Source organism: Diorhabda sublineata, chromosome 5, assembly GCF_026230105.1.
Source record: "Diorhabda sublineata isolate icDioSubl1.1 chromosome 5, icDioSubl1.1, whole genome shotgun sequence".
NCBI lineage: Eukaryota > Metazoa > Arthropoda > Insecta > Coleoptera > Chrysomelidae > Diorhabda > Diorhabda sublineata.
Window position 1 is genome coordinate 11,560,904 of NC_079478.1, and position 19,204 is coordinate 11,580,107.

The 19,204-nt window shown below is 32.4% G+C and overlaps 2 protein-coding genes across 2 annotated transcripts in view; one reads left to right on the forward strand and one right to left on the reverse strand.

Annotated features, from left to right (window-relative positions):
- The window catches only part of LOC130444466 (uncharacterized), a 177,508-nt gene that overhangs the window by 147,673 nt on the left and 10,631 nt on the right, over positions 1-19,204 (forward strand). Inside the window, exons 3-4 of the mRNA XM_056779591.1 lie at positions 12,149-12,330; positions 15,422-15,558. Coding sequence (XP_056635569.1) covers positions 12,150-12,330; positions 15,422-15,558 — 318 coding nt within the window. The 5' untranslated portion in view covers position 12,149. The remainder of the gene's footprint in view (positions 1-12,148; positions 12,331-15,421; positions 15,559-19,204) is intronic.
- Positions 5,622-5,936, reverse strand: LOC130444412 (protamine-like). Its single transcript, XM_056779533.1, has one exon. The coding sequence runs from the start codon at positions 5,934-5,936 to the stop codon at positions 5,622-5,624; it is 315 nt and encodes a 104-aa protein (XP_056635511.1).

Consider the following 19,204-nt stretch of genomic DNA (forward strand, 5'->3'; position numbering starts at 1 on the left):
GTATAAGCTCTTGAATATTCTGTACACCCAATTTCAGAATTCTCAGGTGTCTGACCTACATAGATAGCGTTGCAGTTCGTGCTGTGAATAAAATCGTTGATGCTGCTGCTTGAAATATCATATTTGAAATGTTTCCAAAGTACGTTGAAAGATTTGAGCTTGTTTCGAGAATCTTTTCTATTTTAATAACTCAAGACTTCATTTCACGATTCAAATTTTAATTACAAATTAATACATTTTTAATGAAAAGGCTCAATAAAGTGCTTGTTTATATAGTCACATAGAGTCACAGAAAGAGATATGAGTGTACTTGAATCTGTAATTTGATATAAAATCAATAGTTCAATACAAATTTTTTCAAGCAAAATGATCAGTCTCATCGATTTGTAAAATTGCAAGTTTTTACATAAAATAATGTATACAGGGTCTCTATTTAGAGATGTATCTATTCCTCATAAGAAAACTAAAAGAAAAGCAATTATGGAAATGTTTTGTCTTGATACTTGTACAACTTCTATACATCATTTCATGAAAAACCAGCAATATAGATAATTAAATGATTATGGAGAAATATAAAGAACATAAGTCTGAGAAAAATATTCCGATCTTCTAGCCTTATTGCATGGAACTACTGGAAGTACAGGAGACAGACAATTCAGATTAAACGAGCATGTAAAAAAACTCATCAAAGTACTCACCAGCAAACTGTCATTAGTAACGGTATCAAAGTGAAAGTACTACTATCCGTTTAAGAAAATCCTAATATATCTTAAAGCACGTGCAGTACATTTTCCAAGGGTAATATAATGAATCTTAGGGCCAACCAATAATGGTTGACCATATTCTTTATATTGAAACTATTTATTATGCAAGAACATGATTAAACTTGATTTCAATAATCCGACTATCATACTCGACGGATGCCAAAACTATTGAGAACCTCGTATCTGTTTACAAACCGCTTTAAATACCAAAATTCTATTGTGTGCAAAATCTACAAATAATTATATTTATGATCGTTAGAGTTACATCAATATAAAATAAAAGTAAGTAATTTGATACGTCAATGGAACTTCAAGTGTTTAAGGTATACTTCGATCGCTTAACTATGACGTTGGTTCCCATTAGTAGTGGTGAGTGTACAATAAATCTTAACGAATACAATAATAAATTGTAGTTAGATAATTTTTTGATTCTTCACTGTCACATTAATATAAGGCAAAAATTGAATAATCCAAGACGATACGTTGATGGAGGATAAAATAAGGGACACTCTGTATCATTTAACTAGATGATTAACAGGTCCTCATGGCTCCCAACACAAGAGGTTGTATATCTGTCTAGGTTATATTCGTGCAATGTTGCCTAATTCTAAATAGGATAGGACAGTTTGATAAATAAATTATACTTCAAAGAGAAACGAATAACATTCTAATAGAAAACATTCTGTTTTCTAATAAATCTACTTTAATGTTAAATAGTGGGAGAAATTTTCGATATTGGGTGAATGAGAATTTACGTTGGTTTAGGCAAAGCCACACTCAACGTACAAAAAGTGATTTTTATTAGCAAAAATTGTTTGTAAGTATAACTTATTTGATAAATGAAACTCCATGCTGCATCTTCAAGCAAATTGTTAGGTAGAAGAAGCTACTGAAATGCCACCAGATGGAAAGTAAACTTTATTATCAAGCCATAAGCAAAAAAGAGAATAGATTATTTAGCACAAAGTCAATATAAATGACCAAAAATGTAAGATTTTGTCTAGATGTTACAAGATTATTTGTTTAATCGAAAATCGAGAGGTACAAGTTTCTATTAAAAATGGTGAATATTGAACTATTCAATTTGTTTCTAGCCACAAACTCTAAATATATAATTTTGTACAACTAATGATTGGGATCTTTACTTAAATCTCATGAATATATGAAAGTTATTGGGTCTGTACCTCGTTTTCCCAGTTTAATCCCCCAAAATTGAAATGTCGACGTAGTTATATCTACGAATGTGCTGTAAATATACATTTATGAAATTAGAAAAATAATTATTGTTTGAAATTGACTATCACTGCGAGTTGCGGTCTAAAATATAGCGAGGAGTAATCCATTCCAGCCTTTAATTCGCTTACCCGGCTGTGATTTGATACCTCTCGTGATAAATTTTTCGGTAAATTAGGTTTTGAAACAGAAGTGTAATAATTGCTAGCCTGAAATCCCCAGTTTTTTACTCCAACCCGCTGGGAATGTGAATATAATAACCACAAGTCTCGCATTCTACAAAGGGTGTAAAAAGAGTAGTCACAACAATTTTTTTATGCTTATCCAGCCAATTATAGGAAACCATTCATCATTTTTGAGCGAACTTCAAAAATAATCATGTAAGTTGGATTGGAAACGGCAGTTATAGGTTGAATGAATGGAAAATTGGAGATAAAAATATTTTGATGACTAATTTTTTTATAACAAAACAGGAGATATAAATGTTATTTTCAAAAGCAATAATTAAAGTTTTTGATCATAAACCACATTAATATCTTCTACTATTTATTTATTACGAATAACCAATTGCTCAATTAAAAAGTGTTTAAATATGTGGCAAATTTTTTGGGTGGTACTATTCCGTTCGCATAGAATTTAAAAAAATGTATATGAGGTGAGTTGTGAACTCGACCTTCCGTCGGTTATAATAAGACTTCCTTCTAAGAAAGGACGAGAAAAATCTAAAGCTGGATAACAGTAGCGGTCATCACAAACCCCTTTGCAATAATTAATATAAACTCAAGAGCCAGTTATCCAAAATAGAGCAAATTATCCTAAAGGTCTGTAGCTGGACAACCTTAGCGTGGGCATTGTTCAACCAAGTATTAGTTTCTAACACAAATTGTTCTTTTGGAAGCTGCATTCCGCAATTTTGGTTATAGTCAACCAAGTCAAGCAATTCTACTAAATAGATCCAATACAAATAATTTGTCAAATTAATTTTGTTTTTGCCATTAACTGGTATTTGTAACAAACTTGTTTTATAGAGGTATTTTGTATCAAACTGGTGTTAATAAGCATCTATCTATATCAATATCATTTGGAATCATGGATAGCGAGAAAAGTCTAAAGCTGGATAACAGTAGCCGTCATCACAAACCCCTTTGCAATAATTAATATAAACTCAAGAGCCAGGTACCCAAAATAGAGAAAATTATCTTAAAGGTCTCTAGCTAGACAACCTTAGCATGGGAATTATTCAACTAAGTATTAGTTCCGAACACACTCCGCAATTCTGGTTCTAGTCAAACAAGTCAAGAAATTCTACCAAATAGATCCAATACAAATAATTTGTGAAATTAGTTTTGTTTTCACCAACAACTGGTTGAAATTTGTAACAAACTTGTTTTATAGTGATATTTAGTATCAAATTGGTGTTAATAAGCATCCATCTATATCAACATCATTTGGAACCATGAATAACGAAAAAAGTCTAAGGCTGGATAACAGTAGCCGTCATCACAAACCCCTTTTGCAATAATTAATATAAACTCAAGAGCCAGGTACCCAAAATAGAGAAAATTATCTTAAAGGTCTCTAGCTGGACAACCTTAGCATGGGAATTATTCAACTAAGTATTAGTTCCGAACACACTCCGCAATTCTGGTTCTAGTCAAACAAGTCAAGCAATTCTACCAAATAGATCCAATAGAAATAATTTGTGAAATTAGTTTTGTTTTCACCAACAACTGGTTGAAATTTGTAACAAACTTGTTTTACAGTGATATTCAGTATCAAATTGGTGTTAATAAGCATCCATCTATATCAACATCATTTGGAACCATGAATAACGAAAAAAGTCTAAGGCTGGATAACAGTAGCCGTCATCACAAACCCCTTTTGCAATAATTAATATAAACTCAAGAGCCAGGTACCCAAAATAGAGAAAATTATCTCAAAGGTCTCTAGCTGGACAACCTTAGCATGGGAATTATTCAACTAAGTATTAGTTCCGAACACACTCCGCAATTCTGGTTCTAGTCAAACAAGTCAAGCAATTCTACCAAATAGATCCAATAGAAATAATTTGTGAAATTAGTGTTGTTTTCACCAACAACTGGTTGAAATTTGTAACAAACTTGTTTTATAGTGATATTTAGTATCAAATTGGTGTTAATAAGCATCCATCTATATCAACATCATTTGGAACCATGAATAACGAAAAAAGTCTAAGGCTGGATAACAGTAGCCGTCATCACAAACCCCTTTTGCAATAATTAATATAAACTCAAGAGCCAGGTACCCAAAATAGAGAAAATTATCTTAAAGGTCTCTAGCTGGACAACCTTAGCATGGGAATTATTCAACTAAGTATTAGTTCCGAACACACTCCGCAATTCTGGTTCTAGTCAAACAAGTCAAGCAATTCTACCAAATAGATCCAATACAAATAATTTGTGAAATTAGTTTTGTTTTCACCAACAACTGGTTGAAATTTGTAACAAACTTGTTTTACAGTGATATTCAGTATCAAATTGGTGTTAATAAGCATCCATCTATATCATTATCATTTGGAATCATGGATAGTTATTAAAGTAGACCCAACTAATGGATCTCCCTATTCACATATCCACAAACATTTTAATAATAATTACACCTGTCATACTGATTATACTATCAGCTCAAATGTACAACCCAATATTACCTTGAAAATTTGCTAAAAAATAATATTCAATAATAATATGCATTGAATTTTCAGTTAATACGAAAATTTCTAGACACAGCTGTGTCCAGTTAGCAACTCTCTTTTGTGAAGTCAAGATGTATCTTTATCAAAATAAGTCTTTTGTTAATGTGAACCGGTTATCGCACAAAAGTGCATATGATAGTAGTAGGAAAGAGGTTTGTGGCTCAGGTCTCTGAAACCTTGATGTATCTTGCAGCCTCTCGACCATTCTCCCAGCTAACATGAATCCGTTATTATATTTGGCTGATCGTACTGTGCGTCTTATTCTCCACGAGAAACTGCACATCCATCCGTACAAGATGGTTATGGTTCAAAAACTCGAACTACGACGAACGTAGATTGATTAGTTATTGGATGCATATTGTGGTGAACTCACTTTAAACATGTTATATCTACTAATCCCTTTCGACTTCAGAAACAATGCTTCAATTGGATCTACTTTTAGCGAATAAGTTCACATTTCGCCTTTCTCGTTCTTGTGTTCCTAGCAGTAATCATTTGTTAAAAACCATTAACTAATAGTGGTTACACCTAGAAATTGTATACTCTCTTTTCATATTGCTCCAAGGGTTATTGAGCATTTATGTGTACACGGTACACGGAAAGATCTAAATTTGTTTTTATAAAAACCACAATATATATTGTACAAAACAAGATATGTAGTAGCAGATTTATCATATTAGTAAAATAATTATAAGCTCCAATTCATATTGTATTTTCAATATTTTGACCAAATAATTGTTTTGAAAAGCTGTAAAGAAATTGTGAATAATGAGACATTCGGAACTTTCCATATGTTTATAATATATCATAAATAAATAATATTATAGATAAAGAAAAACAAAAACAAAAGTGGATAAATTTCGTCCAAAATTTCTCTAGTTCACATTCTTATCTTAAAGACAGCGGCTACCTTTTTTGCTTCTTTTCGGACGTCTACTTTTACGTCGTTTACTTTTACGACTTCTTCCTCCACATCGTCTACTTTTCCTTGATTTTGATCTTGATTTGGATCTGGATCTTTTCTTTTTAATTTTTGAACAAGCTTCTCTATAAAATCTCCTTTTTTGGTCGGGAGTCATTTGACACCAACATTTAGCACCTTCTATAGCTAATTCAGACATTGGTTTACCACAATATTTTCGTCTGAATACTCGCATAAAGTTCAGGAAAGGGTTATTAGTTTTGGGACCTGGTCTACTACATCTCATCCTCTTTTTACTTCTTCCTGATCTTCTTCGAGAACTTCGTCTTCTTGAGCGACTCTTACCACATCGTCCTTTCCTAGAACGACTTTTTCGCGATCTCTTTCGGGATCTTCGTCGTGATCGACTTCGAGAACGACTTCTTCCACATCTACTTCTTCTGGATCGACTTTTTCTCGATCGACTACTTCTGCTTCGACTTTTCCTAGATTTTTTCTTCTTACCAAAAAGACCGCAGTACTGTCTTGGAAGTAGACGCGTACAACTGCCTCTAGACTTAGAACGTGAACCCATAATATTACTATAATTTCAAAATTGTACAAGAAATTTTACTCACATATTGACTTTTCAAATATGACAGAAACGACTAATAAATAATAATACCGATAACGGTTCAATTGTTTTTTTTGAACCTTGATTTTTTCTATAATTTCTCACATTGGTTGCAAAAAATTGTGTTTCATTATTGTATGTCATGTATTTTCGAATAAATGTCTTTCAAAGTTTTTCACAAGAGTATCAATAATGATTGTCATTTGCTGATATCCATAGACGTATTTTTGAATAGAATGTGCTTATTTATAAAGTAAATAGTCATCAAACCAATTCGACAGAATTTCTCAACTTTTTCATAAAATGCATTCTTTCGAAGACTTGCTTCAAATAATATGATAGACAATGACAGTTATTCATTTTCAAGGTAAAGAAATAAAAATTTCTGTTTTAATAGAATAGAATTATTCAATAACAACAACAAAAGCTCATTATCCTTAATAAACATCGTCATAATTGCAATGTTCAATATTGTTGCACATAAGTTTATTACATAAAATTGTACATTGTGATATTTTTGAAAACCCCAGCTCACGGTTCTAGTTTTTAGGTTAGGTGAAGGTCACCAAAATTTTTTTTAAAATGTAAAAATATAAAGGCAAACTGTACGGAAACAAACATTAAAGAATATGATACTACATTAGATACTTATCTTAAAAAAAACATATCAATTTGAAATCTGCTTATTTTTCCTAATTTTCGTAGTATTGATCACACAGATAATAAGATGTACGATTAGATACAATAATTTATGCAAATAGTTTTTAAGTAGGTCAATGGTTTATTTATTTTCCCTTGATTGGTCACATTATTTGTCAAATCAGGTTTGATTCCCCATAGTATTAAATAAATTTAGAGGTGTTCACATTCAAAGATATGGATTTGGAGCTTCTGTTTGTAGTGAAGACATCTAGGTTTAGTATAGCCAATTCTGATTGTACAAATATCACTTTTCAGATCTTTTCAATTTGAAGTGATACATCCATTTTGTTACTTCTGGTTTAATAGATTTGAGCTGGCCATTATACTACAATCATCTATGTCTCCTTGAACTATCTCCATGTGTGTGAATGGCAATCATCTACTGGATTCTGCGTATCTGATTTTACTCGACAGACAGCTTTTTCATTCCCATCGATTTGACAGTCACATGCCATTCACATCAATACGCATTTTATCAATAAATAACAAGTAAATGTTCAATGTCCTAATTTTGATGATATTATTTGGAAAACATTGCCGATTAAAATGGAGTGTAGGGTTGGTAAATGAACATCAAAAAACAAGAGCGCTTGCAACATAGAATACAACACAGCTGTAAATACTGAACATATTTTGAATATATGTGGAGTAAATAAAAATCTATACATAGAAAGGAAATCAATGAAAAAAAATGTGATTATTTCCACATATGTTTCAGATCGTCCAACTAAAGCTTCTATTCCAATATAAAAATACAATGCATCAAAATGTGCATATACCGTCTGTTTAATTCCATCATTCCTGTTAAATATTCGACCTTCTGCTTTGCAAACAAAAAATAGTCGGAAGTGGCCAAATGAGGACTATATGGTGGTTGCTCAATCTCTGTGAAGACACTCTCGTATAAATTAGCCTTAGAAAGCAAAGTATACGGACTGGAGCATTGTCATGAAGCAAGCGCACACCTTTGCTGATTTTGCCGCGCCTCTTTTCGATAATTTTTTGACGCAATTGCCTTGGTAAGTGAGAGTAATATGCCGCGTTCATGGTGGTATTTAATTTCTCGAATCCAATAAAAAGGATACCTTCGCAGTTCCAAAATATTGTAGACATTTGTTTTCTGGTGCTTTCAGTGACGTTTGCTGTTTTTGTCACGGCTCTTCTCTTCGACGCTACTCCATGGAATCTCTTTTGGAGGTCGGATCATAGTAAAAAAGCATAGTTTCACCACCTCTTACGATTGATCGAATTACACTTCATTGGTCCTCTCGGCAATACTCTTTAAATCACTTTCCACTCGTCGCTGCTTCTGCACTGCGCTGAGAATTTGAGGCACCCACTTTGCACTTTGCAAGTTATATTTAAAAACTGACGTTTTCTGGTGTAGTCAACATCACAGATCATCTTCAAATGATTCTCGTCCCCAGCAAAACAACTTTGACCAATTTTTAATGTTTAGAATTATGGATACAAGTCACCGTAAACAGTCTTCATTCTGTTTTGGATTTGTGTTTGGTGGTAATTCTTCATTAGTCAAAATTTTATAACAGCGCGAAACTCAATTTGAGACATTTTGTGTAAAGCTTGTTGAAACTTGTTACTGATGCATGCATAAATATTTTTAGGAACGTGGTCTATTTACTATATGAGGCCAAAAGCTCGTGAGCAGCACTACGTATGTTAACAAACGAACAGAATGTTATTGTGGTATTTATTTACCGCACACAAAATACTCAATGTAAGGACCTGCTCTATCAAAGCTTGATCTTGGGTTATCTCCTGCTACTAATAGTTTTATATTTATATTACATCTAATAGATGAGTTTCATATGGTAAAAAGCATCATGGAATCAACTATTATTTCTTAGTCTTTCTTTATGAAAAGGTATTTTGTTTACTCTCAATCAATATTTCTAATACTTCTAGTTACCGTTAATTATTCCTAGAATCAACCCTCTCTCAAACAATCTACTTGTGAGATATACATCCTTAAGCAAAATGTTCACTGAAACATCGTAATCTAAATATCTGAGGAATGTCGCTACTACAATTATTGCATTGCGGTCAACTAACACAGATCAAAGACAATTCACAATTGTTTCTCATCAGCTTAGTACATTGAATAGATCAAAGGGAAGTTTTTTAAAACGTTATCTATTTAAGTCGGATCATTCTGTAATAATGGACGTTTGTCGTAAATATATAAATGTAACATGAACATTTTCCATTTATTAAATTTCATTTGCTAACAAATTGATAATTGAAATATGTTATGAATGTATATTGTTTATTTCCTGATGGAAAAATCCATACTAATAATGAGGAGTTATGAATTAATACGCATAAAGATATACAAATGTTAAATTTCAATTTTACCGTGTTTAAAATCACATCGTTATTTCTTCTTCTAATCAACTCCAGTATACTATTTCAGTGGTAGCTACTATTGTACTCTAATTTTTCACATTTACCAAAAAGGCTTTAGAAGGGGTCAATGGTTTTCTTGTGTATTATGACAATACGCGATATCACCAGTAGAAAGCTTTTGGTCGCAAAGAGTCTGCCTATTTTTGCACATTTACCTTACTCAGCAGATTTAATAATAAGTGACTCCAAGCTCTCCACGAAAAGTGATCACAAATTCTGATATTGAAAAAGCTATGACAAAACAAATGAATGCTATTCCGAAAGAAACGGAAATAATTCCATCCATCGTGGAATAAGTGCATTGCTAGCGGAAGAAGAGTAATTTAAATGATTGAATATTGATATATTTGGGGCCCAGTCAAAGCGAAATCTTATTTGTTTAATCCAAATTAACCACCTCTGCCTTACATGGTTTTTATTTCATTTCAAATATATAATTTCAAACTCGTTTAAATTTGAACAGAAGTTTTAATAAATCCTGTAACATTAATTTAAAATGAAAATGTACAGTTTTGTGAAAATCTCAATGGCCTAATGGATCTCAGGTTTCCTGGATGTCCGTATCCGACTAAAAGACGCTCGGAATTGATTAATCGGCACATTAAAAGCTTGAAGCCCTCGAGGTTATTCAACGAGACTTTTCTACTCCCCAACTAGAACATTAACCATTCATGTGGGAAATTCACTTTGATATTTTTTCTATGAGGTTTTCTGATAATTGAATTTATTTTACATTATTTGGAAAATTTCCTAAATAGTTTGTACTACCACAATAAGGCGGGATCTACACTATAAGGTCGATTACGGTCCGGTCTCGATCTGGTAAAATATTATTAAAAGTCAAGTTCCGCTTGAATCTCATTCCAGTCGCGATCAATTTTGAAGAAATTGTCACAAAATGTATCGATAGTATGAATGCTCTTTTGTTTCCCATGGAGTCATCTATTACCCGAAGATACAATTGCCTCAAATGTCTTAACATACATTTCAAAGATTTTATTAAATTTCTAATGAATTATTATCTTCTTCATGAATAATAAGAGATATAACAGTTTATTCTTCAATCACAAAAGGAATCATTTTTCTATTAAACAAAAAAATGCTCGGTATGAATGAAGATTCATTATTATTTTCGATTAATTACACATGATTATGTTCACTTATAAAACAGTTTTCCTGAAATATTGGCTATTTAAAAGGTTTAAATTTGATATTGACAGACACACACAGTTATGTACAGTCTGTTAGTCAATTTAAAGCTTTCTTATAAACTATATTATTTGTTTTGTTTCGTGGTGCGTAAATAAACAAAGATGACGATTTTCCAACACGCGAATACGCAACATATAATTGTCCATGCGCGAAACAGGGAGTCTAAGTTGATTCCGCCATCTTCCAACGACTGGCCTTGCGATTCATTTATGGTCATTGCAAAAGCCAGACGTACCGGAAATTGTAAACGTTTAAAGTCGTATAGCAAAGCCGTTGGAATAATGGAATTTAAAAACTCGATTGATTTGAAGGAAACAAACTGTCCTGGATGAAAATTCTGAATGGTCGCATTAAGAACCTCGACATTTTTATTTTTCGCTACTAATATTGCTCGTTCACCCAGCCAATTATGATTTTTGAACTATTGCGCTATATCTGGGAAAACATGCTCTTCTTTTGAGTCTGCCATCTAAGCTTATCAACTTCATTTCCACTCACTAAAGAACTCAATTCTGATATAGCAATACGACTATTTTCTTGATCTGTCTCTCTCTGGTTATCAGTATATGGTTAGAACGTGAGGTAGCTCTTCGCACATTCGATCGACTGCGGCATCGTAAATTGTAATGAATAAAATTGAGAAAAGTTCTCGCGCACTCAGCAGTAAAGTGTCTCTATCATAAAAGATCAACAAAAAACGAGCACATAACTTGACATGTCACTTTCACAAAGGATCACCGAAGTAAAGTAAATTCTCGCACACGTAGCGGTAATCGTCACTCACAAAGATAGAAGGATGCACTCTTCGTCTGAGGTACCGTTCGACATAGTGGATGGATCGACATATTAGTTGGTTGCCAAATGACAAATATGATAATTGCATTCAGAAATTTAATTTGTGTCAAAACATTAATGATAAACAAAATTGTTGTTCTTATTTAATTCCGTGCATTTTCATATCCATTCACATTTTAAACCTTCTCTAGACTTCCACAAATAATTCAAGACCAAAATTAGCCAAATCGGTTCATTTCTTCTAGAGTTTCAGCGAAATTAACGAACAGCAACTTATTTAAGAGCCAATTACATCCTACTTCGATTATTGACGATTCAAGACTAAATCGTCTACAAAGTCAGATTGTCTAATGTGATTTTTATTATTGGATTTCACCAGACCGAGACCGGACCGGGAACGAACCGTAATCAACTTTATAGTGTGGATCCAGCCTAACCATTTCGATTCTAATGAAGGTACTCAAAGATTGGAATGGAAATCAAGTGGAACCATCATTTACATTGAAATACTTTCATTCTGTAAAATACTGTATAATTAAAATTCAAACTATTAGAATTGTGCGCTATATTAATTTATCATCAAAGTTATAAATGTGTCTTAAAAGTATTTTATGTCACTCGAGTTTCTGGAAACCTCTTAATAGTTAACGCTCGTGAGTTATAAAGATTTTTAATAATATATTTTTCGTTTAAAATCCCAATAGACACTTTATTCTTATAATGATCAAAAAAACTTTTTTCTTTTTTAGAATGTCGTCGTGGTTTTGTATAATGGTGATTTTTCTTATACACCTTCACGAAATTAGCCTAGGACCAGCTTGTAGAATAAGTGAATTTCCATGTAGAAATGGTAGATGTATACGTTTAAATGGATACTGTGACGGAAATGATGACTGCGGTGATGTATCGGATGAACCACCATTCTGCACAGGTTTGTATTAACATATATGTGTATTACACATTTTAAAAATTATTCCATTCGACTATCACATTTTTGTAGAATATCAGATGATTGATCTGGTTTATATTAGGAAAGTTATTGACATAGAAAATGAGTAGAAAGATGATAATTTCCAAAAATCTTTCAAAATAACTAGAAAAATAAAAAAGAAGAAAAATTTTCGTCGACTAAGAAAGTGAATAAAATTATGTCAAACAAATCACAGAAGATGTTTGGCAAATAAAAACATGTGGCAGTTATTGATATAGCGAAGCACACTAATTAAAAATGGTACATAGCACAACGAACATTTGAAATAAATATAAGGAAGTATGCAGTAATTACATGTTAGTAGCTAGTGAAAATAATGGATTACAAATAATGAGAGGAAGAAATAATTACACATGATCACTCTACATCTATTATTGTACATATTATTTATAGAAACACATTAAATTTACATAATACATTAACATTCTTCAACGAGAAAATGTGATCTTTACCATAAACCCTCTTAAATTGATAGTTACATCTCTCACACACCGCTCTTCAAATCAGGAATCTTCAAATCGCTCTTTTGGTCTTCGGTCCACTTTCTTTCTTAAGTCGCTACTGGCTTTATCTGAGAACAGAACGATTTGGTTAAAACGCATGCGTGCTTACCGATGAGATGGTATAAGTTTTAGACCAGGTTAGGTCTTACTTTCCACTGACTAATAGTCACTCCTCGCACCTCACTGATCTATAGTTGCACTTAAACGGCATTAATAAGACGAATTCTTGTTGTTAACACAATAAAGCGGTCATCATGACCGGTTCTAAATCGCCTTCTGCCTTTTTCAGATCGCCTATTAAAGGATTTAGTCTCCTCATACCGCGGATAATATCCAATTGTCTACCAACAGCTCGTTCACCAAGTCAATTTTCGATTAAAGCAATAACTTGGGCAGCCTTTTGGTGTGTAGTCCAAAGATCTATTTCTATATCATTAGACAAAACTAAAAATTTAGTTGCTGGTAGTCACCAATTACACTCCCCTGCTTAAGCTCCCCATTAATTTTGTCCGGTAATGTTACTATTTGCTTTCCCAGGTTTTAAGTAAGCAAAACAATAAAAATCAAACTACTGATTATCACCAACTCAACCGTCGTAAAATCGATATGTTTGGCTGGTCTGAAAAAATAATAGTTTTTCCGTTTTTACTATGTTAAAATCTTTCATTTAAACCTAAAGTAGAAATGCTGGTCATCGCATTATAATTAATGGTTAAATTGACATATTTTCCGGATTGCTATAGGAAAAATTACCACTGCCCAGCTTCCTAATAGTGGAATTATGTCGCTTTCTACGTACTTAAACAGCTACCCAAATTTCAACTTGCCTTGCTTTCAGATTACCTCCAGGATAATTATTTCATTCAATAATACAGCCCTTCACTATATATTTAAATAAGAACTATCACATCGTTGATTTCATCACTTTTATATTCTATAATAGTCATGGATCACGAGTCTTAAATCAAAAAACCAATTCAATATTTTTTTAATATATTTTCAAAATTGTATACCTACATATCAACAACCACTAAGAATTTCATTATTATTGCCATCTTCAAGGATTCTTTCTTTTAACTTCTTGATACAATTACAATCTAGTTTGTGTATCTTCTCGAGGTTCGTTATTTTAGCTTTGACAACGATCTCGTAATCTAAGCAGGTTATATTGCTATTATGCGCCAGATCCAAAGATACTAACTCATTTTTAACATTCCTCAATAGATTCTTGGGTATAGTAGTCAAAAAATTACTAGATAAAAATAACACTTCCATATACTGCATCTGAGAAAAAACATCTTCATGTATCTCACTGATTTCATTCCTGTCCAACCAAATTTGGCTGCAATGAGACAGTCCAAAAAAAGCATCGACTGGTATTGAGGAAATTGAATTTTTACTCAGGTATATGTTGATTTTTTTCTGCTTCTCAATCGATGATGGGATAGCTACAAGATTCTTGAATGCTTTACTAGGCAAACTTCTCAATAAATTTCTTCTGAAGAATATTGTTGCCAACCGCGGTGTGTTTTTAAACCAGTTATTATCCCAATAAGATATAGAATTTGCGTTCAACTTAATTTGTTCCAAACTGGTAATGTTATCGAAAGCTTCTGTTTCTATAAAAGCAATATCATTTCTATGTAAATATAGTGAAGTTACGTTCAAATTATTAAAAACTCCAGTTTTTATCCCTTTTAATTGATTGTCATTCAACGCTATCACGTTCAAGTTAGGAACATTTTGAAAAGCTCCTGGTATTATATCGGTTATCTCACACCCGTCTAAATGAATATTTCTCAAATTTTGGAATTTTTGAACGCTACCAAATTTAAGTACAGGTATCTTGGCTTTAACTTTCAAATATTCCGTATCTGGAAAGATCCCATTATCAATATGCGGGACGTCGTTTATTACCACTTTATTGCCCTTTCTGTGTGACTTGTAGGAGCCCTTTCTGAACAGCAAATCACTGGAAACCTCTTGTATAACAGTCACTAGTGAAACGATTACAACTAAGATTCTGTCATGTCTCATTTTGATTAATGTTCCATAAATAAGTCGAGTAAATTTTGATACAAATAACGTAGGTCAATCTAGGGGTCGAATAAATATTTTCATCTTTCGAGTGATAAATAAAATTCTGATTAACAGGATGTCTCAATAGATCCACTAATAGAAAAAATAAATTTCTTATATTTTTCACTCATTTTCTAAATCTAAATAAATAAAGATTAATTTAAGTCATCAGTGTGGACAGGATGTGAGGTTGGTTATCCTCCAATAATACGGCCGGTATTATGATGGTATTTACATTGTTGTCAGATCTTTCCTTTTTCCGGAAAAATAATGAATTTTGTTATGTCATTTGGATCACCGGATCGAAATCCTTATTATTTTCCATGTAGAGTTAGAAAAAATAAAATATTTGTTACAGTGATTTAACTTTATTATATTGAAAATTCGAAGCCCTTTTAACTAGTAATAAAAACCATTTCGGGTGATATATCGATTTTTTGGTTTTTCAGTGTGTAACCGTACATATTATGGAGACGTTGGAAAAACTTACGATCTAAGAGTGCTGAAACTCACCGATCCGCGACTTCCATTTCTATGCCACCTCACATTTACTGCCAATGGACAAAATCATGGGGACATAATTCAGGTAATTAAGTAAATATATGTATTCCGTTATATACAGAGAAAGTATGTCATTTGGAATGAATTTTATTATTTTTATTTTGGAAAAAAATTAGTATTTTCATATTCATATTCTACCTACAATAATATTGTATATAGTTGTTGTATCTGAACTTTAAAGTTTTCAAATTGCAGACTCCCTTTACAGGATGTGATATATTTGTTCCAAAAGTAGTTAAATAAATCAATCATACGATATTTTGAATGGAACGCCCTGTATTTGATTACATTTTCGATTTACAGATACAAAATGAGGTTCAATGTACCTAGGCTCTGCCGTTCTTAAGATATTCGATCTTTTTGCGGGAATGAGAGTAGGCGTGCGGCAACCACCACCCAGCAGATTTGTACTAATGGCTAATAATGGTCGATTTATACGTTTTAGAGGGCACTGAATCCGAATATGATGTTTGTTTCTAATTAAATTTGGAAGAACCTTATCAAAATCGAATGTTCGATAAACATTGAGTCATCGTTTTTTGCGTTGAACTCGCGACATCTAAGCGAAAAATCCATATTTCTTTATAAAAATTTAATAGCGTATTCTTCAACTATTTTTCAAATTATCAAAAGCTATCTGAAATTTCCAAAGGGCTGAAATTTCTTAAAAACCTCCTTAAACTATCTACTTTCAGACTGTATGTGATAGATAATTAAAAACTTTGTCACTCAACTTTTTCATTTCAATGTGCGAAGTCATAATACCATGAAAAAAAAATTCCAAAATTTCCCGCTCGGCCGGAAAATGCTTTGGAAATTTCGGTTTCCTTGACTTTTCCGGTAATAAATTTGATGAGGCTCCTCTAATTTTTGGTGGTGTTGAAGAAAAGTCATTTTCTACAGAAAATATTAAAACACTGAGAAAAAGGAATATACAATAATATTCGAGTCAAATTTATACTGCTTCAAAAGGTACTTCAATCTATAAATTATTTAAAATACCATAGTAAGTTGAGAAACACGTATGAGACAAACACATTCAATGTCTCTGATAGGTCAGTGTTAATGCTAGGTGCATTAAAACTGCAGGTCACGGGTTCTAGCCTGGTTTAGGAAAATTTACTTTTTAAAATATTTTTTGATTATGCAAAACTAAATTAAGAATATATTTAGTAGTGTTTCACATTCTAAAATTATAAAAACCGATTTTTATAGCAAAACGATATAATATAGCTAAATCTAGAAAGCATGATTGATGGGTATGATTAAGGTCGAGCAATCAGAAATATAATGGGTACATAATACAATAGTCGTGCTTATAACTTCGTAATGGCTAGAGATGAAAATAAGGGATCCTCTTGCACCATGATAGAGAACTAAAAAGTGCTAATCAATGCACTGAAAATATAGTGGGAGCTCTACGAGCGCCGTTTTTTTTTCAACCTCCGATAGGCTATAAATGAAAGACAAGTTCATATATAACAATAATTTCAATACCAAAAGATTGGTACACTTACAGTTACTTTTCAACATAATCCCTGAAGAGATTGTCATATCTGTGGGCAAGCTTTTCAGCAACCTCTTCAAAGAAAGTAGCTTAACCGTTCAGTAACAATAGAGTACAAAACAGACGCTGAAACTACTGGAAATTCTGTAGACAAAGCAGTAATTGTGAATCTGCGGTTTTCTTTAACCATTCTGTCAACTCGTTGAACCAGGTTATCTGAAACGAAAGATTTGCGTCCTTGGCCCCCTTCATAATGCACATCGTTACGGCCATCTTTAAACTTTCGACACCATTCACGCACAACATTATCACTCATGAAGCTTTCCCCATAAACACGACTCATTCTCTGATGGATTTCAGCAGCACTATGGCCTTCAGCCTGAAGAAAACAAATTACACTTCGCAATTCAGACTTGGCGCGAGCATCAATAATGGCGAACATGTTTACGTGGCTGAAGCACAACGCCGACTGACGCCTGAATGTCAACAATGACGACGTGTGTAATACGAGAACTTCTCAGTTACCCTACAGCCATGTCCGCTTTCTTATATCCGCGTGGCGTCTGCACGGAGCGATCGGAGGTTGAAAAAAAACGGCCTTCATATTTGTAGTAAGAAGTAATTGATGTTTGACTTAGGTCAAAGTATAATTCAATATTTGAACAGCTGATTATGAAATACTGGAACAACTATGTTTAGAGAATGTATTAAACTTCACTTGTTCAAATAAAATGGATTAATCTTAATGGATTAAACTTAACGCCAGCTCTTCATTTCTGCAAAAAATGATATATCTAAAGAGCGGCAAAACCTAGATACGAAAGAGATTATTAAAAATTAGCCATATAAAAATAGAATCAAATATAAGACGTTCCACTACTTTTGTAACATCATACACGACTGGAAATAATTTTGAATGCTAGCCGTAATTGATTTGAAAAATAACGTTTGCTACTAGAAACCGTTTAAATACGTGACTCGCCCAGAATATTTGCTTTCTGATTGCATTGCTTATGATTTTGTGAATATATACTCCAGATAGTGGAAAATGTTCGTAAAACACCCAAAAAACTTTTCTCTATTTATTTGTATAATCAATTAAAAAATTGTAAGAAACCTTTATAATTTAAATAAACGAATAATAAGAACCAAAACATTTAATGCGGAAGAATAAAACAGAGCAATATCGAAAAGACAAACACTTTATTAATTTATATACAATTTTTATCATAATGTCAGAAAATATATATTTGGAGAAAGGTTATATCTTCAATTTGCGATCCGTCTTTGTAACGATCCTTTAGCTGTTCAGATTTCTATAATTAATGAAGTAGATTTTCGTGAGAAGAATAAGATATAAAAAATAGAATGTAATCTGGAAAAATTTTAACAAAAAGAATCAATCATTTGCAGCTCGAAAAGAAATTCTAGGGCACAGCATTTCTCTCTTTTGTATTAATATTCTTAGGTACAATTTCATTGAAAAATGGTATTATAAAAAGTATAGAAATCGTTTGAAATTAAAAGATAAACATGTATTTCAATAAAATTGTCAATAACATGAACTACAAGATAATGAAAGCACTATGAAGAAGGAATATACAATATAAATGCCGCATGCAAGAGATTGCATGCAATTCCTTGCAAGATCAAAATATTACATAGACAAATATTGAATTTTGCTTGCCATTGCATCATGGTTGCCACTAATCAAAATTCCATAAGTAGAAGTAAAAAATTTCCTAGCCTCAAACTTTATGTAAGATTTTGTGGGCAGTTTGAAAATGAAAATAACAAAATTAGGTAAAGTAAGCAAAATAAAAGTGGTCAGAGCATCACTGCCAATAATTATATCTACTGCTACCTTTATTTTTGGAATCCGATGGACAGTTTAGCTGGAGAATTCGATGAGGAAACAGAAAAATCAGTTGAGAATGAATGAAGAAACATATAAAAAATTCCCAACCAAAATAAAACGTAACATCAGCAGATTATAATCTTATTTCTCTCTAAAATTGCAGCTTGCAAATCAGATGAACTTCATTTACGCATGCTTTTGATCAAGAAATAATGCGTCTTTCATTGCATTGCACGTTGTATGTCAAGCGGCCTTAAAAGCTATTAGATACAACAATAATTTGAAGAATCTCTTGATAAATTGAAG

Coding starts and splice junctions, on each gene's coding strand:
- LOC130444412 (XM_056779533.1), bottom strand. CDS start 5,936: ATGAGATGTAGTAGACCAGGTCCCAAAACTAATAACCCTTTCCTGAAC.